General features: G+C 37.1%; 2 protein-coding genes across 4 annotated transcripts; one reads left to right on the top strand and one right to left on the bottom strand.

The window, feature by feature from the left end:
• Positions 1-5,155: 5,155 nt before the first annotated feature.
• Positions 5,156-7,326, top strand: LOC149013718 (AT-hook motif nuclear-localized protein 18-like). The gene has a single exon (XM_089159738.1). It carries the CDS (start codon positions 6,133-6,135, stop codon positions 7,054-7,056), a length of 924 nt encoding a protein of 307 aa, XP_089015864.1. The 5' UTR covers positions 5,156-6,132; the 3' UTR covers positions 7,057-7,326.
• Positions 7,327-12,614: 5,288 nt separating this feature from the next.
• On the bottom strand, positions 12,615-26,703 carry ARK2 (armadillo repeat kinesin 2). 3 transcript variants are annotated; one of them, XM_089158358.1, is made up of 20 exons: positions 26,629-26,703; positions 26,166-26,437; positions 24,981-25,081; positions 24,736-24,858; positions 24,036-24,221; positions 23,684-23,905; positions 23,389-23,545; positions 21,906-22,055; positions 21,657-21,745; positions 20,950-21,153; positions 19,605-19,751; positions 18,712-18,846; positions 18,478-18,609; positions 18,239-18,377; positions 18,052-18,144; positions 14,861-14,986; positions 14,628-14,753; positions 13,584-13,727; positions 13,177-13,305; positions 12,615-13,092 (listed from the first exon to the last, which is right to left on the bottom strand). In XM_089158358.1, the coding sequence occupies exons 3-20, from the start codon at positions 25,050-25,052 to the stop codon at positions 12,932-12,934; spliced, it is 2,535 nt and encodes an 844-aa protein (XP_089014484.1). In that variant the 5' UTR covers positions 25,053-25,081; positions 26,166-26,437; positions 26,629-26,703; the 3' UTR covers positions 12,615-12,931. The 3 variants fall into 3 exon arrangements, with proteins under 3 accessions (XP_089014484.1, XP_089014483.1, XP_089014485.1); XM_089158357.1 differs by lacking the exon at positions 26,629-26,703 and having other exon boundaries at positions 26,166-26,592; XM_089158359.1 differs by lacking the exons at positions 19,605-19,751; positions 26,629-26,703 and having other exon boundaries at positions 26,166-26,592.
• Between the last annotated feature and the right edge of the window lie 337 nt (positions 26,704-27,040).

The following is a 27,040-nucleotide window of genomic DNA, read 5'->3' as shown; positions in this document are numbered from 1 at the left end:
AATTTAAGTTCTCAGTCATATTAAGTAGATAAATTAATAATTTTTCAAGCTTAAAGAAAACCAGTTGCATTTGTATTTTTTTTTAAAAAGGATCTCCAGGTGGGTTCTGTACTATTGAACTTGTACATAATTTAAAGAATTTAAAATATTAAATCTCTAATTTTTTTTTTAAAGTAAGAAAATTTACTGAATGGTCAATTAAACTAGTCTAAAATATGAAAATTCTCTCATCCAGAAATCTAGTAGTGGTGCATACGAATCTGCAACTTCCAAATAAGTGGGAAATGATTTTCTTTTCTTTCTTTTAATTCTCTACTCTATGAAACTTTAAGCTAGAAATTTGAGTTTTTAATTTTCATATAAAAATCTAGAATTATATGAAACAATTTAATGAACTTACTGGGAGAATGATTTGAATGTATAATTAGTGTGACTTGGAGAGGATTAAGGGTGGTTCTAACATGAATTAAGGAACCCGGCATCTTAATTAGTTTGACTAAAAATGAATCTTATATATGAAGGGTTCACATCCTCCATAATTCATCACTTTACTGCAAACATGTGAAAGCTTGAAAGCTTGCATGAGGAATAAGAGTCCAAATCGATCACCATCAATCACGTGGAAAGCTCATCTCGGTCGGTTGTTTAGGTTCTAAAATATAGAAAATGTCTGGTGCAGCAGGATTAATTTAAGTTAAAATTCTGAATTAACTTAATTTAATCTGATCAAACCTGCAGGAGGATAAGCTAGGTGATGAGGTCCAAAGCAGATGAACAGTAACATTAGGGCGGAAAGCCAGGGCCTCTTAGAAAGTGGAAACATGAAGAAAAATTATTCCAGATTCGAGGTCACATATGAGTGCCAGTCACATGGATTAGTACTTGTTAATAAATTGTTTAATTTTCAAGTGGTCCAAGAATTGGATTCATCATTCAAGAGTAAATAATTGTTTATAAGGAGATGGTAATGGGTTGATTTGTTTAATGAGATATTGATTAAGTAAGTTAATGGGGGGGGGGATTAAGATATTATTTATGAAGCCTTCATCTATTGGATCGATCTCCCTAGCTTTTCTCTCTGAAAGGAATACAGTTCCTTTACTTGAAGAGGTACGCAACTTCCCATGTCAACAGTAGCACCAGAAACGAGTCAATTTTCATTAACTGTTGTTTAATTTAGATGGACAAATTTTGGATTCTAAGATAGAGGTTGGAACGTTAACCCATGACCTAATTAAAGCTTTTAATTTTCTGGGTTTTGATGCTTCAAGGCAAGAACCTATCTGCTCCAATTTCTATGTCAAATGGCTGATCAGGAACCTGGCCTGCAAATTAAGTCGTGCATATTTAAATGAATATTTAGGAAGAAGATGACAGTAGTTCTCTTTGATAATATAACAGTACTGAAGCAGGCAGGCTAGCTAGGAGATTCTAAGCATGTGTGATGAGAGCAGACAGCAACATCCGTGGATGATGAATTCATTCAAGAGTTTGAATATCAATGACTTGAGAAACACATATAAGATTAATTAGGGTGTCTGAATTTCTGTGTTGAGATATTCTTATTGAAGAGATTATGATTTATTTCTATCATTCTAATTTTGAGTGGAACCCAACAAACGGTGAACACAACTGTTTTTTTTGGTGGACCACGAATTGTCATGGGTTTTCTGTTGCCATGCAATACTTAACCATTGAAAAAGCTAGGCGTTTAAAGAGGTTGGTTTTTAATTAATTAGATTAGATTAGATTAGATTGAAGACCTGGAAATGATTTGACCAATTGGAGGATTTCTTCTTGTAAACAAACATGTTAATTGAAAACAGAGCAGAGGAACAAGATATCCTCTAACAAAGCACGCATTACTGTACACGCCATGGTGTGGTGAGTGCTATGATCGAGTCTGGCCTTGGCTTTCCATGGCTCTCGTCATTCACATTTCGCCTTCAATCCATCTGCACAAGTCTGCTTCATCTCCTGTACCAGATTCATTAGCAGCTAACACGAGTGGAGGAGTCATGTCACCGTCCACCACCTATATATCTCTTCTGTTGCACTGTTGCAGCACTCTTCTCTCTCTCTCTCTCTCTCTCTCTCTCTCTCTCTCGAATACCCAATTGTTGTGGTAATAAAAGAAGAAGAAGGTGCAACCACCATGCATGGATGCAAGGGTGGTAGTGATGAAAGGTGGTAAATGGAGCAGCTGGGTGACATGAGATAGATAGAAGATATGAATTAATTTAATGACAGCAATTACTTGTTAGAAAGATGTCCACGTATTAATTCTTATATTTTAATTTAACAATAAAAGAAACTAAAACGTGTATCTCATTCATCATTCATGTAAAGAGAAGTACTGAAAAATCTTATCCCCATGTGTTACTTATGGGTGTCAATTCATATATATAGTGTATTGTACATCAAGTTTGAAATCGTGAATACCATACTGAATAAGTATGTTAAAGACGATATTGATATCACATAATTATACTATTTAATAAATTATATTGCAATACAAGTAAAATGATACAAATGATGAAGCATATATCTTGGACTGATATCATATTGAAATATCAAAACCATCCTAAACTAAATAGATATGATATTATAATGAAATGAAATATTAATTTGTGCCATTTGATACCAACATGGCAATCTATGAGATTGATTACCAAAAAAAAAAAAAAAGGAAAAAATAATCACATGAGATTAATTTTGATATATACTAGACTAAATATCAACTCCATACCAAATTAACACTCTTTTGCGAATTATAATTTTAATTTTAGGACCTGAGGTTCATCTGGACCAGCTTATATGCACCTCGATCCGTTTGCAAAGATCAAACCTATAATTAACCTCTTTACTAAGCACAACCTCTCCACTAAAAAAATCAGGTTATGCAAACCCAAGACCTCCTCATGGGAATTCAGACTTTTAATTAACCACTCAACTAACCCACCATTAGCAGGAGTATATATCTCTTGTCTCAGAGGTTCATCCGGGTACCTCGATTACATCTTTAAAGGGAGCTTTGTAGTCCGCAAGGGTCATCTTGTCTCAGAGGTTCATCCGGGTACTTCGATTACATCTTCAGAGGGAGCTTTGTCGTCGCAAGGGTCAAACCCATGACCTCTTTACTCAAAAATATGTACCTCATCACTCTACAAAACTTGTATTGACGAGAGACTTGGATTGAAAAGTATATCTCCTTTTTTTTTTTTTTTTTTTTTTTTTTTTACTGGTGCTTTGTTAATACTGGAATTGTAATACCGTCTATAATGATCAAACCCAAGACCTCTGCACTGAGAAGTATGGATCTTTACTACTCAACTAACCTTGCAAGAGTATATCTCTCTTATTAGAATTAGACAAGAGAGATGGATCTGAACCGTTAGATTAAGTTAATGATGGCAAATGTGGAATATTAGCGTTTAAGCATGGACGGTCCTGAGATTATAACTATAACCCCGTCGTTTTCGGTAAACAGAATCGTCCATGTCATGTGCCTTGGCAAGTCGCAATCCGTAACGAAATCTGTACGCTTCATGTGAAAGCGACGGCGCTTTCTTCCTCGATTTCTCCACCATTCTGACTTTCACATTGTTACTTGTTACTTGTTAGTGCGCAATGCGCATACGGCACAACCCCTTTCGATCTCAAATTTCTCAATGCACTGCACCAGCTTTTCTGAAATTCACAACCAAAGCTTATTTGTCTGAATCAAACGAGGTGGGGTCCAGACAAGCACAACTGGCATCATCCACGTGAGCATTCTTACTTTTCCGATCATTTTGATTAAAATCTTTTTTCAGTTGTCCATACGGGGAGATCCAACCAAACAGAATCATTTCACTTGAAATCCTAATTAAACCAATCCGGTCCAACCAACCAACCACACGGATAAACCAAACCTGAAATCCAATCAAATTCCCTTTCGAAAATCAATCTCCTCTCTTCTTCCACTCGGTTCCAAAGAGTATTTAGGACCAATTTACTCACGTTTTTACGTTGCAATTGAATTCTTTTCATTTTTATGTCAAGACAAGTGCTTGAAGCGAAGCTAGTGGTTATTCTAGAGATCTTGCACACAACCACCGACTTAAGCTTACTATCTCTGCATCTCAAGACAGATTCTCTAAAAGCGTCGGAACTTTTAGCACTGATTGCATTGATAAGGGACATTACATGCACCTTGTGGATTAAATTACGTCTATTCTAGAAGGTGTGGGATGCGTTCGTCTGATTCATGTGGAACGAGATGTCAATAAAGCCACTGATTGGATATCAAAGTTCACCATTGACTTCAGCTGCTCTTGGATGTTCTATCAGGATATTCTCCCATATTTGAAGAAAGTCTTCAAGTGAGTATGGAGGCTGGTCTTTAACCCCATTTTGTTCCCAAAAAAGGAAAATGAAAATTGGAGTCACAATTGAAAACTAATGGTAATATTATAGAATGTGTATTTTTTATGTATTTTTTTTTATATATGCATGAAAAATCTAAATAAAAGCAATCCAAACTATATAGCAGACAAATAAGAGTTCCTTAAGAAACATTGAAACCTTCTTAAAACTCTATTTTTTTTATCTGGTCAAATTGGATATAACTAAATACAATATGAAGACTAATTCAATCTTATCAAAACTACATAAAATTGATTATTGTCTATCAGTTTTGATCATAAGAACTTACCCATAAGACCTTTTATTTATTAAAGAATTCTATATTCAAAGTTGGACAATTGGGTCTTGTTTAAGCAAAACGTATCAAAGTCTAAGTGAATTTTCATAACAAAGTGTTTAATTCAAGATTGAAAATGATAAGATTTTATAATACATCTTCTAAATCGAACAAAAAAAACTTCCACCCCAAGTCATAGGAGATAAGACTTGAAAACTTTTTTCAAAAAAAAAAAAAAAAAAAAAAAAAATCTGCGCGTGAGGATGAAAGAGAATTTGCAGGACAGCCGTGATGGAGCTCATTGGAACTTGGAGCGGACCCTTACAATGAGGCTGCATACACTCAGAACTTGTCTTTGGGACCGGCACGATTCTCGGGCGCTCTCTCTCTCTCTCTCTCTCTCTCTCTCTCTCGTTTGGTTTTTCGGTATCTTTCAAAATTTTCCCTTAATCTGAGAAGGTGAGAAAGTGACGAAAATGGCAAAGAAAAGTTTTTTCAGTGGTGTTTTCTAGTCATTGAATGCGGCTGCTGTTTCCTTTCCTCCTCCTAAAAAGCAGGAGTGAGCGAGCTTCAGACAATCAGAGGGAGGGATACATAACAGATAGGAACAGAAACGAAAAACAAAGAAAGACTGGAAGAGCTGCTCTAGTAGTTCCTCTTCCAAGCAGGTTTCCTGGAACTGGGCTGGTTAGGAGTTGAAATGTTGTTCAAGATCAGAGAATTTCAACTGTTTCGTCTGTGATCTACCAAACTGAAGTAACATTTGCTTATTCATGATCATGAAAAGTAAAATCTAAAACGACCCTTTAAAGAGAATCTACAGAAGAGAAATGGGTAGCTTCCAATTTTTCTTTAAAATAATCGCAGGGAGAAAGAAAAAGAGTTTCTTCGATCTGTTATCTAACAGAAGGGATATCCAGGAGAAGTAGGGAGGAAGAAAACAACTTGATGGACTCATAATAGGGTTAGACATTGAAAGAGAACATGGTCAGCTGGGGAGACAAGAGAGAGAGAGAGAGAGAAGAGAAGGTGTGGGCCCATCCACCGCCTATATGCACGCTGTCTTTACCCAAATCCAACAATCAATGGATCCATTTCCATTGACCTAAGCTTAACCCAACGATGACCTAAAAAAAAGAAGATCAAACACTGATCTCCTCCCTCTCCATCTCCCAAACCTTCAACAACACCAACAAAGATGTCCAAAACTACCATACCCACCAAGAGCTTAGCTCAAAGAGACAACAAATATGGATGATTCAGCTACAAATTCACTTCCTTTTAACCAAATTCTTTTACTTTCCCTTTCTTTCCTGAAGGATTGCTGCAATTGATTGACCAAATTCAAGACAGAGGAAGGAAACCCAGAACTTGTCTTCTTCTTTACTCATCTGGGTGTCAATCTAAGAAGAAGAAGAAGAAGAAGATAGAGAAGGAAAGAAGGAAAAATGGATCCAGTAACTGCATCAGCACATGGGCTTACTCTTCCCCCTCCTTTCAATACTAGAGGTCTTCATCTACACCATCCACATCTCCACCTCCAGCAACAACTCCAACACCACCAACAAAATCTGAATTCCGAAGACGAACATACCGGCACCAGCGCCTTCAAGAAAGGTAAGAAAAATCATGAAGACAACAACGGAAACAACGATGAAGAACACGACAGCAACGACGGAAAGGAAATGGGTCTTGGATCTGGTACCGGAAGTGGAGATGGTGAATTCACTAGAAGACCTCGAGGTAGACCTGCTGGTTCCAAGAACAAACCTAAGCCTCCAATCATCATAACAAGAGATAGCGCAAATGCCCTAAGAGCACATGTGATGGAGATTGCAAATGGTTGTGATATTGGTGAAAGCGTCGCCACATTTGCCCGGCGCCGGCAAAGAGGAGTTTGTATTTTAAGTGGCAGTGGTACTGTAACTAATGTTACAATCCGGCAACCGGCGGCACCCGGTGCAGTTGTAACCTTACATGGACGGTTTGAAATCTTATCTCTTTCTGGGTCATTCTTGCCACCTCCAGCTCCACCGGCGGCAACCGGATTAACTATATATCTGGCGGGTGGGCAAGGTCAGGTGGTTGGCGGTAGTGTTGTTGGAGCTCTTTTGGCATCTGGGCCAGTCATAATTATGGCTGCATCCTTCTGCAACGCCGCCTATGAGCGGTTGCCGCTAGAAGATGACGAGGTGGCGCCGCTTCCTATGGCCAGCGGCGGCCTTGAATCAGGACTGATAGATCAACAACAACAGCAACAGTTGATGCAAGACCAGAATACACCTCTTTTTCATGGCTTGCCACCTAATCTTCTCAATTCTGGTCAATTACCAACTGAGGCCTTCTGGGCTACTGGTCGTCCTCCTTATTGACACACACACAAGAAGGAGAAGGAGAAGCACCAGCTACTTGTTTCATCTTTCCTTCTACCTCTTCTTCTCACCAAGAAAAGAATTGATCAAACCCATTCAGGCATTGGAGCTGATTGAGGAGAAGTTGGGTTGTTGGAGATTAGAATTTTCATTTCCTTCCTTTTATCTTTGGTTTTTTTTTTGGGGTTTAGTGATCAGATGATTCATCTGCCTTTGAATTGAAGAAGCTCTGTACAAATGAAGGAATTCTTGGTGAGTTTTAGTTTTTAATTTTTCCCAACTGATAGACAGCATAGAAGAAGAGCGGCAGCAAAAGGGTATAACAAGAGAGGAGCAAACGAAGGAAAACGAATGATGGGTTTTCTCTTTCTCCTGTTCCAGCTCTGGTAACTTGTCTGATAATTCTTCTTGCTCTTCAGAAGGAAATCGATGGTTTTGGAGGTCTTTCCATGCATGTTTTAGCTTTTTCTCTGTCATAGATTAGTTTTTATTTATGTGCTTCCACTTCCATTGCATGATTCAACTACTCTCTCCCCCAACCCCCAAGAAAGAAAGGGAAAAAAAGGAACCCAAACTGTACTTGCACTGGTAGGAAATCAAGGCAAGGACTCCACCAGTCTCTACAAAGCTACACATTCCAGAAATTCAAACCCTTTTCAATCTGGAAATCCCTCAATGACTTCCATACATCTCCAAATACTTAATTCTTTGTTTTTGAAATCCAAACCATTCATGAAGAAGATAATATTTATGTTTATGTTGTATTATATTAAATTTATTGGAGAGAACGATGAGTTCTTCTCAGTGAAGATTTAAGTAGTGTGGGGAACTTGGCATGGAGCTTTACATGCAGGGTATGGGCTTAGGGTTTCTTACTTTCTTATGCTTTTGATAGTTATTAGGGTTCTTTATGGAAGGAGAGAGGGAGAGGAGACATGAACATTGGGTTCTGGGTTACACGTGCAGTGTTCTGAACAAGTTCCTTTTCGAGGTTGAAAACCCTAGAATTAAAAATGGGCAAGAACGAGGACAGATAGAGGTTGAGCTTTAAAAGTTTCCCTCTTTCCCTCGTTGGCTTAGAAGTGAAAATAAAGCTAAGCCAGTGGAGCAGAAGAAGATCAACCAGCGAGGTATATGATATACTGTCTGGCAGACTCAGAATGGGAAAAACTGCAGAAACCAACGAGTTCAGGTCCTTTGAACTGAACTTAAAGCAACTGTGGAAGGCTGCAATGCTGCAACCGTCCCTTTTCTTCTTTTTCACTTCTCTATCCCTGTTTTCCTGAATAGTTTTTACGTAAAGTTTATTACATCCTCTCTTCCTTCTTCCCCCTTCTCTCTTTCTTGGATAATCCTTAAGTATTCTCTTTCTCTTCTTGCCTTCTTTCACTCCTAGACATGATAGAAAACACATGTATGTCATTCAAGTTTATGTTGGGTATTATACCATTGCTTGCAACGGTAAGCTAAATTCCAAAGGGCATTGTAAATTTGTATAGTTGTTGTTTTTTATTTTATTTTCACTCTTTTCTGCATAATTTTAGGGTCTCCTTTCACTAGCCCTGGATTGCTGCCCTTGATGTTGTAATCTTTGTTACTCACATGGACTGGTCTTAGCTCCTTCTCTTTTCCTCCCTAGTTCAACTCTCGTTTTATCTGATATTGACAAAGAAAGAAATCAAGTTTTGCTTTGAATCCTCAATAAATTTAACAAAATTACTATATTCCAGCTTAATTAAGATGAGAACGAAATTCTATTTCTTCCCTTAATTAACAGAATACTGACTCACAATTGCTAGTACTTCTGTATATGAGTGCATCTGATCTTGTTTTGGTGATTATCTCATTGTCCTGAAACAATCTCTCCAACTAAAGAAATAAATTGTGTTACCTAAATGCTGGACTTTCTAGATCTATATTAGTTCTGAAGTTCTTAAGGTAAAATCTAACTATTAGTTACAACAAGGATGTAACCTAACTGGTTGCACAGCTTTTCATCATCATTGTCTTGGTCTTTCTTGAAACACATACGAGTTGTAATTTTTTTCTTATCCAACAGGACAAATCATTGTGCCAATGTACTTTCCATCCCTCGTTATAACATATGTATGGAAGTGCATATATTGAAACACAGAACATAAAATTAACTCAATTGATTATTAAGTAGCCATATTATGACTGTGTTCTCGACAACTCTGTTAGTCTTTTAGACTCCATCATGATTAATGTTAACACTGACCCAACTTAGTATATTAGATAGGAATGCTGTCAAAGTGCCCTTCCACTTTATAGTCTTTCTTCCTTGAAACAAGTCTCCTCTGCATTGATTCCTTCTAATCAACCCCAGCCATCCCTCCTCCATCCCACATAGCTAGAATAACTTTGATGAGACTACCTATTCTCTATCATCTTTCCAATTTGGACGAACAGAAGCTCCAAAACTCAGAACCCTAACAATCCAACATGAGAGCAATGAATACTAGAAAGCGAAAAAAAAAAAAAAAAACCTATCTGTTAAGCCATATATTTCTATTAGCGAGAAGCTCCCCCCTCTTTTTATGTTGCAGTGTTCCTTAGAATCAGTTGACGATGCCGGATATGTTCTCCCAAACAGTTGGCATCTGGGCCTATATAGAATGGAATCATTGAAAAGAAATATTTGAGTACTAAAAAAGTGGTAGTTGGCACTTGTCTAGTTAGATCATGCTTAATTTATTAGGGTTTATCATTTTAAACAATAGTTAATTAATTTTAATTTATTAATATATGCTCCTATTCTATTCTCTTTCTTTAGATGAATATATGCTTCTATTGATTCCATGTTTCTTCTTGTTCCTTATGATACAACCTCTGCAGTTCTCCTCCATTGTGAGGTTTCTGTAACATGATTATGGATGCCATGATTGATATTGTGTCTTTATTTAATTCTCAAATTCCATTGTCTTTTGATCCCTTCAACTTCTATATAAACCATTTTAGGAATAACAATTAAGAGGGGAACCAGATCCTAAATTCACCAACCGAAGCTGATGCACAACAAAAACCATTCCATTCCAGATGTTCGATGTGGGAGGGAATATATATTTGTACTTTTCTTTGTTTTTTTGGTTGACGGGCATCACCAACCTTTCAAAAAAAGAATATTATTCTGACAAAACATACTAACAGCTATTTCAATTAGATTTATGGTCCACTCAACAGAAAACAATATAAATCTCTTAAGTTTACTCGAACTGTGAACAGTTTTAAACTAGATTATTACAAGAATTACATTCACTCTGAAGTTGTTCTTGCTCAAAGTCATTTGATGTAGCCTGCCATAGCCAATGTATCAAAGCAATTTCGAGCTTTTAAAACTGTTTAGATCATCAACCAGACATTCAAACTTCCTATAAACTACTTAAACTCAACTGAGTGAATCAGTGATGAGATAATGCATATAAAACAACTAAATGGGTATTACTGTAGCAAGAGATTGGTTGCAAAAGTCTTGCAGTTTCAAAATTAAGTTAAATTGCTAGAAAGATTGCAGAATTATGCGTCTATTCCTTACGAAATGGAACTGTCTATACTCCTAGGGTTTCACGCAGAAGACAGTAGTGATGCATAAAAGAGGCTAATTATCACCATGTAATCTTCAGCATTGAAATAAACTAAAATAAAAATAAATAATAAAAAAAGAGTTCCTGTACAAAATAATCTTGGCTTAGCAGTAGGTATGCAGAGGGATGATTCCCAGAACTTCTACATAAATTAATTAATGCATAGAAGAGCTAGGCTGGCTAATTCAGCGTCAAAAAATTCAAGTGAGTTCAAATTTTCTTGGAGAAGCTGATCTCCACTTGATGCTAAGCTTCTTTAAAGGTTAAACCATTTGGACTTGTTAGTCGATTGATTTACCTTACTGTGACTAGGCCTAACATTGTGGACTCAATCAACAATTTAAATCAATTCATGCATTAAACTTGAAAACCCCCACCTTGATGCTACTCGTCGCTTTCTTCAATATCTAAAGGGCTCCCCTTATCGAGGCATTCATATCCCTACTTAGAATACACTCAAATTAATTGACTGCATTTTTTGATTATTGATTGAACTAGTTGCCTTATGACTTGTCGATCCACTACTGGCTATTGCATCCTTCTAGATACTATTTCTATCTCTGAGAAGAAAAGAAGCAATTCACTATTTCCTAATCTTCTGCAGAAGCTGAGTATCATGCTATGGCCATTACTACTTTTGAACTGACATGGCATACGTTTCTCTTTCATGATCGCAGATTCCTCAAAATTGTGATAATCAGGCTGCACTTCACATTGTTGCCAACCCAATTCTTCATGAGCGCACTAAACATTGAGATTTATTACCATGTCGTTCGTGAAAAATTGAAACAGAGATTAGTATGTCCAATTAAAATTGCCTCATCTAAGTAACTTGTAGTCTTATTTACTAAGTCGTTTGGTCATGCATCATTCTAACATCTACATTTAAAGCTGGGCATTCATAATCTTCATGCTCCACCTTGAGGGGAGTGTTATCTGATATTATTCTGCCTATCTTCAATATGAAAAAGTCAATTATTATAATATAAGTAAATATGTATATATTTTGTATTTTAGGTAGATTACTCGTTGTAATATTTTATTGTAATCTTCTATTCTAGGTAGACTTCATTACTTATTGTAATTCTCTCTTCTAGTAAGTTTATTTTTTCTTGTGTAAAAAGTTAATCTGCCATTCATGTATTTATATGCACCAATTCTCAATAATACATACGCCAATATTCATCCAAATTCAGTCTTAACACATATCTTAAATGGTAAATGCAATATGTGGATCATGAAAAGAAAATTTGAAAAGTTATGTACTATTGGTCCAACCATGAGGGTAGAGGATTGTAACACCCTCACGTGTAGGTGATCCGGAGTCACTTCGCATGGGAGATGCCAATACATGTGGCAAATTGTTCAGACTTGAAGGAAAAAGTTACATATCAAAATAAACATGGTGTTAAAACAGTGTAAGGATATAAGCTGCCAGATTCGATAAAGTCCGGATCCTCTAACCGTTAGGGTAGAGGTCTATGCTCCCCCATACACTTCTTCACGACATAATAGTGGTGGGCCCCACATGAGACACACTAAGGGTCCCACATCTAATTCATTTTATTAGCATTTGTAGGTAGGCCCACCACTATTTGTGGTGGAGAAATGTGAGGTAGCATAGGCTTCTACCAGTAAAGGATCCAAATTAACTCCGACAACTTACATTATGACACTGTTTTAACACAAACACCCATTCTGATATGTAACTTTTTCCTTTTAAATCTTGATGATTGCTACATGTATTGGCATCTCCCACGCAAAGTAACTCCGAATCCCCCTATGTGTGAGGGTAGTACAACCTTTACCCTCACGGGTAGAAGATCCTAACTCATGCAAAGCTAAAAGGCTCTTTTGAGAAGAAATGCCTAATGATTGACATACATGATCACTAGGGTTCACATCAGTTTCCTTTTACATTCTTTTTCCTACATTTTAATTAGATTAAGTTCTCAAGTAAGGTTACAGGAAGATTCAGGGCTGGAATCCATTCAAGATAAAATCCTGACAAAATGAATAAACTATTTCTTTTTCATTGCATGTACAGAGAACTTTCTACAACGTTTATAATAAAAGGTTACACTTGGGTGACTCACTTGAATGAAGGATATCACTGGAGTGGAAAACCACCCACCACCCCCTACAGAAGGAGGATAAAAGAGAAGTAAAAACATATTGACAAACATACTCAACAAGGTATTATGATTCTCCGGCCAAATCCAGCACACCCTTCTAACAAGACTTTGTAGGCCTGCTTATTCCCAGAATAAAATTCAACAGTCTATCCGTAACCGCCTTAGCTCAGATTGGAAAGTAGAACTGGAAGTTAGCGTCCGGAGTGCAAGACTTCTTATCTCCTCTCGAGAACAATCTCTTGAAATACGGACAAGCTCCCACAGAGCACCTCCACTAACCAAGTCCTTTGCATTCACTTCTGCAGTGTGAAAATCAAAAGTTCTCAACCAACAATATGAGGAGAATTCCATGTTTTTGCATCTGAAGAGTTAAGCTTACTAACCATGTTGTGCCAAGTGACAAAGTGCAAGTTCAAGATGGCGCCTGATTGGTGAAGCTTCGTTATTTGCATTCTGTATAATCCATGGAAGTGCACCATCATCAATCAGGAAAGATTTTCCAGTTTTTGTTCCTGTTGTGTGAAGAATAAGATTGTTATTGTAAGTCCATAAACCTCAACACCTTTTCAATCCAATTTCAAAGGTACAACAACATCTTGCATAATCAAGAGTCATGTTTCTCCAATATGGAGCGCACACCCGTTGAATACTAATAAAATGTGAACTGAAGCATGAAAAAGAGAAATTAAAGAGGCTATAAATAATTTAATAGTTCAGCTTCCCAGATAGAATGATAAATCAAGAAACTAAAAAGCACATGCTTCAGGCAATCTTTTTGTGAGGTGCTTACCATGAGTAGATGCTCTGGATTCACATTTTGCAAAGTTTGCAATTCCACGTGCAACTTGGGCAAGAACATCAGGATGCCGACATCTCACCATCCCAAGCAACGCTTTAATACCTCCTTCACCTCTAAGTTTTGCTTGTAGCTTATCTAGAGAAGTGGAAGAAGAACTTAATGACAAACGTTCGGAGAGAGAGACTATGGTGCAAGAGACTCTAGGGTGCATCTTGTTGCCATTGTCACCAAAAATGTGAACTTTGAAAATGACAAGTCACTTTCAACTTATTATAAAACCCCTTTTTGATAAGTCACTTTCAACTTATTATAAAACCTCCTTTTACCCATGATAAATTTAACTTTTAGAAATAAGACAAGTAGCAAAAGAGTAGGCAAAATAACTTTCCCATAGATTATAAGCAACTTTTAATGTGGGATTCAATCTCACTTTGGAAAAAGCATTTGGTATCTCAGATGCATTTGCTAACCTAATAAACCATCAGTCAGTAGAGATGCTTCAATGTTAAAGGCTCCCAATTATGAATGCAGGAAAACCAAAAAGATCCCATGTTTGTCATGAAGACAGTCTTTCTCTATTATATTCATATCCAAGAAAAAGAAAACTTTCCTTGTCAACACCATAAAAAACATTAAATATTACAATCAACAGTTTTTTTTTCCTTCCATATATTTCAACTACAATATGTTGCTTATTTTTCTATTCCCCCTCAACGTAATTTCTACACATTCCTGGCTCATTTATTAGGATCCATGGAATCTATGGTAAGTTTCATGGGCTAACAGTCAAGTGACCAACAACAAAAAGAAAACTTGGAAGTTGCTATTAAGTTCCTTTTCTATTCTTTCATATTGTCTATTATATTGCTTTCTTATGGTCTACCAAATTTCTGTGTAATAACACGAGTTTAGCATGTCTTCTAAATACACCACCAAAAGCTCTTAGCATTGATCTCTTCTCCCTTCTCTAACATGTACTTGGCCATTAATGGTCTAATATCGTCATGAAAGAAAAGAAGATATTGGACGGTTTACCATTTCCACAGAGATTTGCAATGGCTCCAGCAACCATTCGAAGAGTTTGTGGATCCTCAGCATTTGCTGCAGTCATTGACAAAAAGCTAATGCCACCTTGAACCATTATAAGTTCTTGGTTGGTTTCTGGAACAACAATGAATGTAAATAGTAGGGAAGTATTAGTGAATCTGAATCCTAAACTATAGTGATTAATAAAGCAAAACATCGGCAAAAGGACATTTAAAATGTACCACTCATTGCAAGGTTGGCAATTGCACCAGCAGCTACTCTTCGTATCACCTCATCCTCCGGGCTTCTAAGAAGCATTAGCAAGGATTTTAGACCACCAGCTTCAACAATCTTTTCCTGATTTGCTTCTGTACATGTCATGTTTATGCCATCATAAGCAATCATCATGACTTAAAAGAAAAAAAGAAAAAAGATATTCAATATATACTGTTGGATTTTACTAAGTTAGCCGGAAAGAGATCAATTTATGAAGGAAGAACCTACAGCCGGGCAAAAGGAGCCATATACTGTCTCAGAACTCAAAAATCCAACCTGTTCAGTTCAGAAGTCAAGAACAACAAGATGAACCTAAAAAGAACGTATGCAGTCAAAAATCAGTTTTAACAGATGACTCTGAACTGGCCTAAAGTATATTCTTTCAGAGCTTTCAGGATCTGATGTTTCATTCTAAACAACAATGTACAAAAATGGAACTTATCCTACTTCCAAGTTCCAAATATGTAAACCAAATGTATTACATCTGAAAGAATGCCCTAAACATTTTTCGAAAACTCAAACAACTAAGCAAGATTTATTTAGTTTTCCAAATCACATAAGTTTGAGGTGACCAAGTTATTGACAGTATTGTTTCACTATATTCAAGAGACCATCAACTAATGCTAATACCTATGCACAACTACTATTTAGCACAGAAGTTTTTCCAAGTGGAGTACAGATATGAGGTCTTACTCATCACTTGATTAAAGGAAATAACATCTCTTGATTAGAGGTTTGGATGAGGGTCAGGGATTGATATCAAACCCTGTTTCATTAGTTACCCAACTGGATTGGTTTAGGTCAGTAGATCCATCAAGAAAAAGGCCAAATGGAATGATAGCTGTCTTGATGATCCAGCAACACTACAACAATACCAATTGATTCTCAAAACCATGCCCTGTCTAGGGATATAGCCATTACATTCCTGCACTTACATCAATTTTCCTTCTCAGAAACCTAGAAAGTCTGTTCATTCCTCATGTCGGCACATAATAAAGTTGCCATCTATATCTCATCTTTTATAATCATTCTACAGCTCCATTTGAACTTAAAACTGTATAATCCAACTGATGCAGCACAGCTTAAGATGGAGTTCCAATCGCATGAATCTTTTTGTCTATTTTTGAGGAATTTAATTGCCAATAAGTTGCACAGGAAGGAAGGGGGAAAATCTATTTATAAGATAGCTAAAATAAGAAATAGGAAGAGTAGAGATCTTGACCATGTTAGATGCATTAAAAATGGATATGATAAAGTACTAGTATGTGATGAGGACATTCAGAAAATATGATAAATCTATTTCTCTAGTCTATTAAACCAGCATGTTTCGAGCACCTCTGATTCGGAAGATTACACCATTCACCAAGGCACCAATTTTCAAACATATTTGCAAAAAATTTCAATGTCCGAAGTAAAAGAAGCACTAAGGAGGATGAAACTAGGCAAGATAGAAGGTCTTGATGAAATCCCAATAAAAGTATGAAAAAGCTTAAGAACCCACAAGCTAGTTTGGTTGACTAAATTGTTTAATAAGATTATGAGCACAGGAAAAATGCCAAGTGAATGGAGGAGAAGCATTGTGGTTCCAATTTATAAAAATAAAGGAGATATTCAATACTGTAATAACTATAGGGGCATTAAATTGATAAGCCATACAATGAAATTATGAGAGAGAGCAATTGAAACCCGTTTGAGACACTTAACCACAATTATGGAGGTTGAAACTTGACGATAAGAAGATTCCTCAGAGTGATTCTTTTAGGTACCTAGTTTCAATCATAAATAAAAGAGGTGATATACAGGATGATGTTTCCCAAAGAATTAAAATAGGTGGATGAAGAGGAGAAGTGCATCTGGGGTATAGTGTGATCGACGTATTCCATTAAAGCTTAAAGGAAAATTTTATAGGACCATCATTCGACCAGCCATGATGTACGGTGCAGAGTGTTGGGCTGTCAAAAAGAATCATATAAATAAACTCAATGTAGCAGAAATAAGGATGCTAAGATGGATGAGTGGCAAAAATAAGAAGGATAAGATAAGGAATGATCATATTAGAGTTGGTTTGGGAGTTGCTCCCATAAGTGATAAGCTTCGGGAAAGTCGTTTGAGGTGGCACGACCATGTTCAACGGAGACCTATAAATATGCCCCTGTACGGAGAAGTGAGATAATCCAGATTAAAGGAACTAGAAGAGCTAGGGGTAGACCTAAGATAACCTTAAAAGAAGTGGTGAGAAAAGATTTGCATAGCTTAGGCCTTGTATCTAGCATGGCCTTAAACAGAATTGCCAAGAAGATAACTGATTTTGAGGGGAAAATATTTCCCAGAATTACCAGCTAATTATTTGTTGATCATGTGGGCCCACAGCCAGCTATTTGGAATCAAGACTGAAGTTGTTTACAGTAAGGGCTTTCTTCTTGGTTATTTTATGGGATAATTACGCAGGAATTTTATATATATATAGTATAAAACTCGGGTAGGATACTTAGGAATAGTTTTTAGATAGTTTTAAATTGCTAAGAGTCCTAGTATAGTTGTTTTCTTATTGGAGTATGCCTCTTTCACTATTTAAATGCTTGTAATCAGCCTATTGAAGAAAAATAATAGGAAAAAAATAAAAGAAAAAAGAAAAGATGAATTGAAGCTTTAGATTTGTACGTTTGCAGCCCCCCTTCTCTCCCTCTCCTCTTCACTTCTTCTTCTTATGAGTGCTCTTCTCCCTCTTCCCCTTCTTCAAGTCTAGTTCTTCACAGATTTCCCCTTGTCCCCCTGTCTTCTTTAACCTTCTTTCTTCTCTATTCCGTCCCTCATTACCAACTTAGAAAACTAAAAATGCTCAGATGCATTGATCTTGACTTGGTTCATCCTATTATTCCTAGTTTCAGCCTCCTGAATTTAAAGCAAACTGCTTCTCACCAAATCCTCTAACTAAATTATGGGTTTAGTCTCAAAGCACTAATGATTATCACAAGAGGACGAACAAAGAAAGAGAAAAGAGTTTGTTCTCCAATTTCTAAATTGAAAGTCTGAAAGCCTTTCAAAGCCCCTATGTTGCATGTCAAGCTATCAAATTTTATTTAAACGCAAAAGTAGACAGTTGCCAATTCCGTACACACAAAAAGCATAATCTGGATAAAGTAACAGAAAACACTACCTTCAGCTGCCAGATTGGCCACAACTTTTACCGCATGAATCCGCACATCAGCATCTTCTGATTCAAGCAGAGACAATATCTTTTGCAATCCAACTGCAAGACAAAATGACTTCTTAGAGACAGAAAATAAAGGATGCTAGGTAGATGGTAGGAACTATGTAATCCTTTTAGTAGTCCATTATATTACCTTGTTCAAAGATCTTTGCAATAGAGGCTTTTTGTCCATTTCCTGAGTCCTTGAATTGAGAATGCCGAACATGAGTCATGAGGGAATCCAAATCAATGACGATTTTTCCAGGACCACCTCTATCAAGATTTTGTCTTGCCTAGAAGAGGACACTAACATTTAGGTACAAAGCGCCAATACTTGAAATATTCCATAATTCCATGTAAATAGGAATTAAACCTAATGATCATGTAGCATACCTCCTCAGCTTCATAACTCAATTGTAACAACTGACTTCTTAGCATTGTGATTTCTTCTTCAAGTTTCTCTCTCTGACTTGCCTCATCTTCCAGCATCTTATGGAGCTTTAGTATCTCAACATTTTGAGATGCCTATGATACCATAAATACAATAAATCCCACAAATAAAAACCTCTTGAAAGAAACTGAGATGATCAAAAGAACATCACTCATTCATAGATGGATTCATTATACCTCAGAACTCTTCCATTGTGCTAGTTGACTTTTAAGAAGTTCCACTTCTTCTTCAGCAGCCTTTCTTAAATAAGTTTGATTCTCCAGCAACTGTTTGAGTTCAGTGACTTCCTCAGAAACAGGCACCAATGGACCCTGCCAACCAGAATGGAAAATGAGGGTCATCCCACATTAATAATTCTACACGGTGATAGTAGAAGAAAATAGTCAAGCCAACAAGGGTAATTCTCACAAGAAAATATATATATATATATATATATATTGTTGTGAGATGGAAGTTTCTCTCTCAAAGTTATCAAGGCAGCTTAACCATCCAGGCGCCCTTGCTGAAAGGGTGCACCTTGGTTGCTAATGCACATTGTTGGTCTGACCTTAATTTTTTTCCCCCTCCAATGACTACGGGCTCCTAGATGCCATGACATGGCGCCATGAGACATATACTTAAGATATATTTCATAGATGCCAACACCATGAGGCATCTGTCATCAATTCATAAACAAACTTACAAGAATACAGAAAAGTGATTACAAGATTAATTTCTAACAAAAATTGGCATTGGTTAACCAGATGAACAAGAATTCATTCTTAATTCCTAATATTAAGATTGACAAGCACATTTGAGAAGCAGTGAATCCTTATGCCACACTATTTGTATGAAGAATGGCACAGGGAAGAGAGAGAGAGTGAGAGAGCATCACGAATGAAATAGCCAAAAAGGCAATACCCAGTGCACAAGGCTCCCACGTTTAGCAGGGTGGAAGAGAAGAGGGAGGGGGAGTCAAATGTTCACAGCCTTAACCCTGTTCTGAGGGAGGCAGTTTCCAGGACTAATGACACCAAAATCGAACAACCAGAAGATATCTTCAAAAGACTAAATGAAAGCAGATACGAACCTCAATGCTGCATGTTTTGTCAATGCATTCATCTTTAGGTTCCACTCTACTCTTCTCACTATCATGTATTTCATGATCAATTACCAACCGTTCCTCAAGTTTCTTTATGGATTCCATATAGTCCTCCTCATACTTCAATCTCTCCTTCTAGAAAATGAAAATGCAAAACCAAAATTTACATCCGTAGCTAAGTGTTGAACCAGCCTTACTAAGCATGATCTGCTGCTAATGCAAATATTCCACAGTAATAGAGGACATATCCATCATCAAATGATATTTAAAACCAGAGCTGAATATTGTCACAATAATAAATTAGCGGGACACCAAAACAAACTATTTCCAGCAAAATGTACAACAGTCAATAGTATCTATACTAGAAAAGTAGCAATATAAGAGGGTAGCTTTGGAAAGATAGATTTCATATTTTGCTGTTGCACTGCTCGGTTAATTAGTGCACTATCTGAAATCTGTGATAATCCTTATGTCAGTACAGTTGCAAACAATACACACTAATTACAGGAAATCTACACCACAGACATCTTGCAAGAATGAAAAACAGACCACCAGGTACTATTTCATTTTTGCTTTTGTTTCTTTACTTCATTTTATTTTTGTTGTTGTCTGGGGGGCGGGTGTTGGGATTGGGGTGGGGAACGGAGCTTGCTTAATTTCAGGAACAAGATCTATAGGCTCCCACACCCATAAGGAATTTATGGAAATGCATCAAGTTCTGATGTGGTACGTTAGATCATGGGTGAGTTTTAAAATATTATAGACAGGCTGACACAAAGTCATCTGCCTACCTGTAAAGTTTCAGCCTGACCAGAGTTGGCAACATGGCAAAACAAAGCACTGAAGACTGCAGGGAAACAAAGAGGGTGTATGCACTACAAAGAGAAGAACTAAAATAAATGGATAAGTATGCCAATTCATGATAGGGTTATGGATCAGATCATCTGAAGTTTGTCAAGTGGTCATTCCAAACCATCCCTAGTCATCCAACTGCAGGAATTGTCATGTAAGCCTTCTGCATTAAAGAAAAAAATATGCCATTCATATTCTGTAATAGGGGTCCATAAAACCTTTTGCATGACATTTGTTCAAGCTCTGAAAAACAGAAGAGGACGTCCACTTAAAACAAGCCAAAGGAGATGAAAAGAAGAAGAATAAAAGCATAAAGAAAAAGCATGTGAAATCAAAATATTTTCTTCAGCACAAAATGCCAAACCCATGAATCTAAGTTTGCTCTGGCAAATTTTTATTGCATGTGCAAGTAATAAAAATGGTTGAACAATAACAAAAATTTAATTTTTCTGCATGATCAATAGATTTTTGGAAAACTAACCTCCAAAGCATCAGCATAGTTTCTTTCCACCTCAGTGATATGATTTTGAGCTTCCATAGTTATCCTTTCAACTTCATCCTCAAAAGCTTTTTGCTGTCTTTCATGTTCAGCAATGAGTTTATCTAACTGAATCTCCAATCGTCTTGACAAACTTTTATAATCATACTCTTCCTTTATTTTCACCATATTCTCCACTTTCATAGCCTATAAGGGAGGAGAATTTTTTTCAGCAAATCATAAATGATCACAAACCATCCAATCATGTAATATCAAGTGTTCCCAATGTTCCCAGAATTCCTTCCTTGAAAAAATAATTCCCCATAAAACAACGCTAACAAGTATTACAAAGATTTTTATTTTTTTTAAGTTGTGAATATGGTACTTACATGCACAAAAATACTGACCAACTTCAATAAATATGAAAATAGAGAATAAAAGTAAATCGGTAATTGGATCAATTTTTTTCAACGAAAGGACATTCTTGCAACATAGATTCTCTGATTGTCAATGGCTGTCACAAGAAGTGGTTTGGATTAGAAGACAATAGGACTACAATTTTTCTTTGCAATTCATAATGCATCGAGAATAAAACTTGCGGAGACTATCCTGATAGTTCTAGTTTAAACTTAATAAACTCTAGTGACAATTAGGGAGACTAGAGGTTAGCTGCCATTAAGAAAACAGAACAAACAGAATACAAACCCCACCCTTTGTCCAAATGTTATGGTACTTGTAGTTTCTCCTCGATGGCGTGGAGATGGCCCAATTGTTACAATCAACGAAGTTCTTGCTGTACCTGTAAAGGTAATGAATGTCAAGTAACACATAAAGTAGTGCACATCAACACTCAGTTTCACTTGAATGCAACCCACATCCACATGCTTAAATATTGGTAACATAATATTATAATAAGTGTTCCTTTATCAAATCATTAAATAAAATACTAAATGTCTCACCCCCAAATGAATCTCGAAGCAGTCTTGTAAGCTTTGAGTCTCGAACTGGCACATGTGCACTATTTTCTGCCAACGCATTTATGCACTTCCCTAATGCAGTTAATGAGAGATTGATAGATTTAGCTTCCTCTAAAGTATGCCCCTCGCTTCCTGTCAACAAAAGAGTACAATAAGGATCTGCATGGTAATGTTCACAAAAAAGTTTCTGGGGTTTTTTAGAGCTTTTGGAACAGAAACAAGTCAAATTGAGTATGGGTCTTCCGGTTTGTTTTTTGGTTTTTCCCAAACAAACCAGACATTGCACACTTTTGAACCTCATTGCAGAAATTGGTATCTCTACAATGGAAAAACAGTTTTTAGTGTGGTGGTATAAAATGTATACTTAAGTCATATGGGCAAAAAGGTCACTTAACATACACCCAAAAAGGGATTGTGATTCTTGTTATTACGGAAACATTTTTATCCGGTGTTACCATACAAGAGACAGAAAATTTGTGCCCAACCTAGAAACGTGGGAAAAAGATCATTACCATATAGAGCCTAAGAGTCTCCCTAAGCAATGTAAGAATCTAGCACAAATTACAGGGATCAAACACCATATTGAAGAATTGATCATATTAGAGTCGGTACGGGAGTAGGCTCCAATAAATGATAAGCTACGAGAAAGTCATTTGAGGTGGCACGGCCACGTTCAGCGGAGGCCTATAAATCCCCTTGTATGGAGAAGTGATATAATGCAGATTGAACGAATTAGAAGAGCTAGGGATAGACCTAAAATAACCTTAAGAGAAGTTATAAGAAATGATATGCATAGCTTAGTCCTTGTATCTAGCATGACCTTGAACAAAATCCATGTAGCTGGCCTCATTTAGTTGGTGGGACAAGGCTTATTCTTGTTGTTGTTAATGTAAACATACTGAAGAACACTGAAAAGCGCTGCCACAAGACCCACAAGTTAATATAACATTCACCGAAGGCGATAGGGAAAAATATCCAAGCTGTACTAGGCTACCAATATGATGCATTAATTGATCAATCCATGAAACCAGACCAGATGATGCAACTTCAATTACTACTAGATTCACACATGACTCAAGAAGCCATTATCATGCCTCTATTTTGTTCTTCTTTCCTTCTTTCTCTTCTTTTTTTTTTCTTTTTTTTTTTGGGGGGGGGGGGGTATAGATGTTATATGATTCTGTTATGAGATTATATTCACCAAACTTGTGTAGAAACTTACACACCTCAAGCAGGTTCAGATTGAAGTAATAACTTATAGTTTTGGGAACACATAGATGGAATTATATTCAGCAAAATTGAGTTGCAAAAAGAGATCATTAATATCATTAGCACTTTTCAACTTCCTTGTTCTTTTCCCCACTTTCATGGAGTGTAGATCCTTTTAGCTGTAAATATCTTGCATGCGCAGTAGATTGGAGAAAACAAGTCAGTAGTCAGAAGCTCAGAAGCTGTGATCACATACCTGATTTATCAATACGCTCTGAACCAGCAAGATCTACCAGAACTAGCTTGCCTTTACGAACAATGGGTGGCTTCACTCTCTTGCACAAGTCAGAGGCACTGTCATTATCACTTGGAAGATCTGCATCTCTTTCCTTGACCAACCTCTTAAGCTGTACCTGTATGTGAAAGAAAATTCAATTTTTACTTCAGCGAATTTTAAAAGGATATGGAAACAACCAACAAGACCACATGAGCAGAAAAGAACCCTGAAGCAACTAAGTGGGTGAATAATGCTAATGAAGTGCAACATTTACCATTAGAATAGCGTGACTGCGAGAAGATTCGGTATTCAGCTTTGTGTTTGCAGCAAACCGATGAGCTTCCCCCAGTCGAAGCAGATGTATAAAACTCTTCTGGTCTCTAATTTCCACAACAGTTGCACCTGGCAATGAAACATCTCCAGTTCTTGGGTCTTCCATGATGGAAATGTTGTCATTTGCAGGATCAAGGAGATCTTGGATGGTCTCCATGTAAAGCTGCAAATTAGTGAAAGCAATAAAGTTAGAATAGCATTGTAATACAGAGGCTGAAAACTAATAAGCATGCACTAGTGGCCTAAACTAATGATGGCGGTGCAGTTATACACCAGTCTACAGGAATAATAACCTGCAAGTAGGAGACTGATACAGAGTCGGTCTCTGGAGAAATATCAGCCAGAATATCCTCCATAGAGCGCACCATAATTCCACGAGCAGCAGTATCTTCGTCTCCCAGCAGTCCAAGGGTGAAAGTCTTCCCGGTACCAGTTTGCCCATAAGCCATCACTGTCCCATTATAACCTTCCAGAACACTCTATAGAAAAAAAACAATACGTCAGCACAGCTGCATAGATTAAAAGCGAATAAAACAGATTCATAATAATAAGTAATTACGCAGAACAACAGTTTCTTATATAGTAGAACAGAACAAGGGGGCGATAGCCATTACAAAGAGGATAGTAACCCTTAAGGCCCATATTTTGAATGCAGACACTAGAACAATCCCTCTCCCTCCTTCCTCCCTCCTTCCTCCCAAAACAAAACAGTCGATCCTAAGTTAACCATCGTTGAAGTCCTAGATAAGGTATGAATTATCAATTGGCAGCCCAAAGCAAAAGTGGACATGCCTTTGTAGCTACGAATTATGACAGTAGCATACAATCAATGTAGAGCACACAAAAGTTGTGGAGAAAAGCAGATATTTTCCAACTTACTTCAGAAGATAAAGAATCCCCATTATAATTTTTGTACAACATGAAAATCACAATATATTAATATCTATAACAATGTATAGTACAAACTTTGAAGCAACTTTGAATCTCACACACCTCAACAACTGGTTTTGCCACAACTTCATAAACACGCTTTTGAGACGCAAATTCAGTGAGCACTTCATCAAATTCATAGGTGTCAGAATCCCAGTTGTTTTTCCGAAGTTTCAACCTTTTGAGCTGAATTGGGACATCCAAAACAGATATTAGCAAGATAGAAGCAACTTTCCATGAAGCATCACAGTGAATCTTTTTTATTTTGGGTGGGTAAACTTTTATACTGCCATGCAGAAAGGACAAACCTCCGGCTGCAACTCTACGCAATCAGCAAAATCTGCATCAGCCACCTGCTCCTCCGCATTCCTGGGCCGCATTCTCACAACAACTCGAACCCTTCCATGAACTGCAATCCAGAATGATCAGAGTAATTCGATAGGTAAAGTATTTATATCAAACTACACATAAACGGCATTATATCAGAATCTGGAAAGATAAATGCTTATATTGAGTTTTCTTCTGTAGTCTTTAAAACCCTGCATTCAATTATGTTTCTTTCTTGGATAATTCATTTGTTAGTCTTAATGGCCGCAAGATTCAAGACATAAGAATCAGTATGAAGGACTAGATTTCCTTGGCCCCAAGCCATTTCTCTAGGAAGATTACAAACAACCGATATAAATCAAGGAAAAGTATGCATGGTACAGATGTGCTTGGCCTTGGCAATTTCCTGATACCCAAAAGCAAAAGCATGTCTGACCAGCTTCTCTAATACATATTTATCAAGAAGTCAGTCTGACACATCTTTTCAAAACGGTGGAAACACAACCATGAATTTGTTTTTCCTATTGGACACTGCACACCCCTAGTTTCTTCCAGCAAAGTAGAAGATCCCTCTGTATGACAAGAAGGTTGGTTCCCTATTGGTCTAAGAACCGTAAGTGGATTTTTTTTTAACTCCTTTGTCAGACCTAAGGCATGAATCTATAACTGAAGGTGAATCACTGCCAACAGCATATCGAACCCCCACACCCCCCCCCCGCCAAAAAAAAAAAAAAAAAGGCAAAAATCCACCACGTTGGAGATTTTCTCTTCTTCAGAAAACCCACCATCCAACTAACATGTTTTGCCTTGATGCTCAGGAGATTATCCCACTTGAGGAAAACATTTGGTGCTAACTCTTGACAACAGACTGATTCCTAAATTGTCGAGTAAAACCTAGTATGAAATGAAAATAAATCCGGCTTCTCCATCCCCACTCCTGTCAATCGTAACCCCTGCCCATTTAAAAAACTGCTGTACAAACCGACATTCCTTGAAAATCTAAGCAGAAAATACACGACTTGATCTCAATCCTAGAAGTACAGGATAACTTCCCTTATACTGAAATTTAGATCAAATGCAATACCCAGAACCAAAATAAAAGAAACTTACAAAGAAGAAGAGAGTCTAATCCAATTTAAACAAGACAACACATTAGAAAAACAAACCTCCTGCATTATCCTTGACTGCTCCATGGAAACCGTTGCTCCGTCGAATTCCAGATGCATGGGAATAAGGCGCGGAAGCGGGCTTAGACTTGAACGAAGAAGACTTAATGTTGGAATTCAAGGGAGAGAGGTTTCTCAACCCTCACTGTCCCCTTTGCAGTTCCGTTTCTATAACTCCCAGAAGCCATGAATTTAAACCCCCCTTGAACAGCTAGCTACTCGTCATCAAAGCCTGTGAAATCTAGTATTCTCAAAACCTCGACTTTGAATATCTGAAAACAGACAAAGATGGAATCAAACAAACAAACGAAGAGATAGTAGAAGCAGTGAAGCCGCTGCGAAATGAACTTCGCGATAGATAGAAGAGCAAAGAAAGAAACGCAGTTTTCGAAAATCACGTATGGGAGAGAAATCAGGAGAAAACACAGAGCAGTAGACTGTAAGGGTTGGGAAGTGGGCCCACCTAGCATTCCATTCCATACAGTTCTGCTACTTCGTGGGTGACAGTGTGAACGTGAACGGGAAGGGAAGGAAAAATTTCCCGCTTGGGAGAAGAGAAGGTGAAGAGGATGGACCTGCTGGACCGGTGGTCCATTAGCCGGCTCGTATGGGTCCCATTTTTTTTTTCAATTATTAAAATTCTAATAAAAGGGGTTTTTTTTTTGGGTAAACTTTTTTTTCAAAATCAAATATATCTGAAAAAAAAAAAATCTGCTATTAAGAAGTGCTTCAATGAAAGTACCACCTAAAACACTTAACGGGAGAAGCCAAGTATCAAATATCCCATTCTTGTATGAGAATGGCTTCATAAGCACAAAAACACACAAATTTCTATTGTAGCTAATCCCATCTATGCAACATTCTCCTACAAAAAT

The sequence above is a fragment of the Hakea prostrata genome, chromosome 6 (genome assembly GCF_041222555.1).
Source record: "Hakea prostrata isolate BN-2017 chromosome 6, UWA_Hpros_2, whole genome shotgun sequence".
NCBI lineage: Eukaryota > Viridiplantae > Streptophyta > Magnoliopsida > Proteales > Proteaceae > Hakea > Hakea prostrata.
The sequence above is the reverse complement of the archived record's forward strand: the minus strand, read 5'-3'. Positions and strand labels throughout refer to the sequence as shown.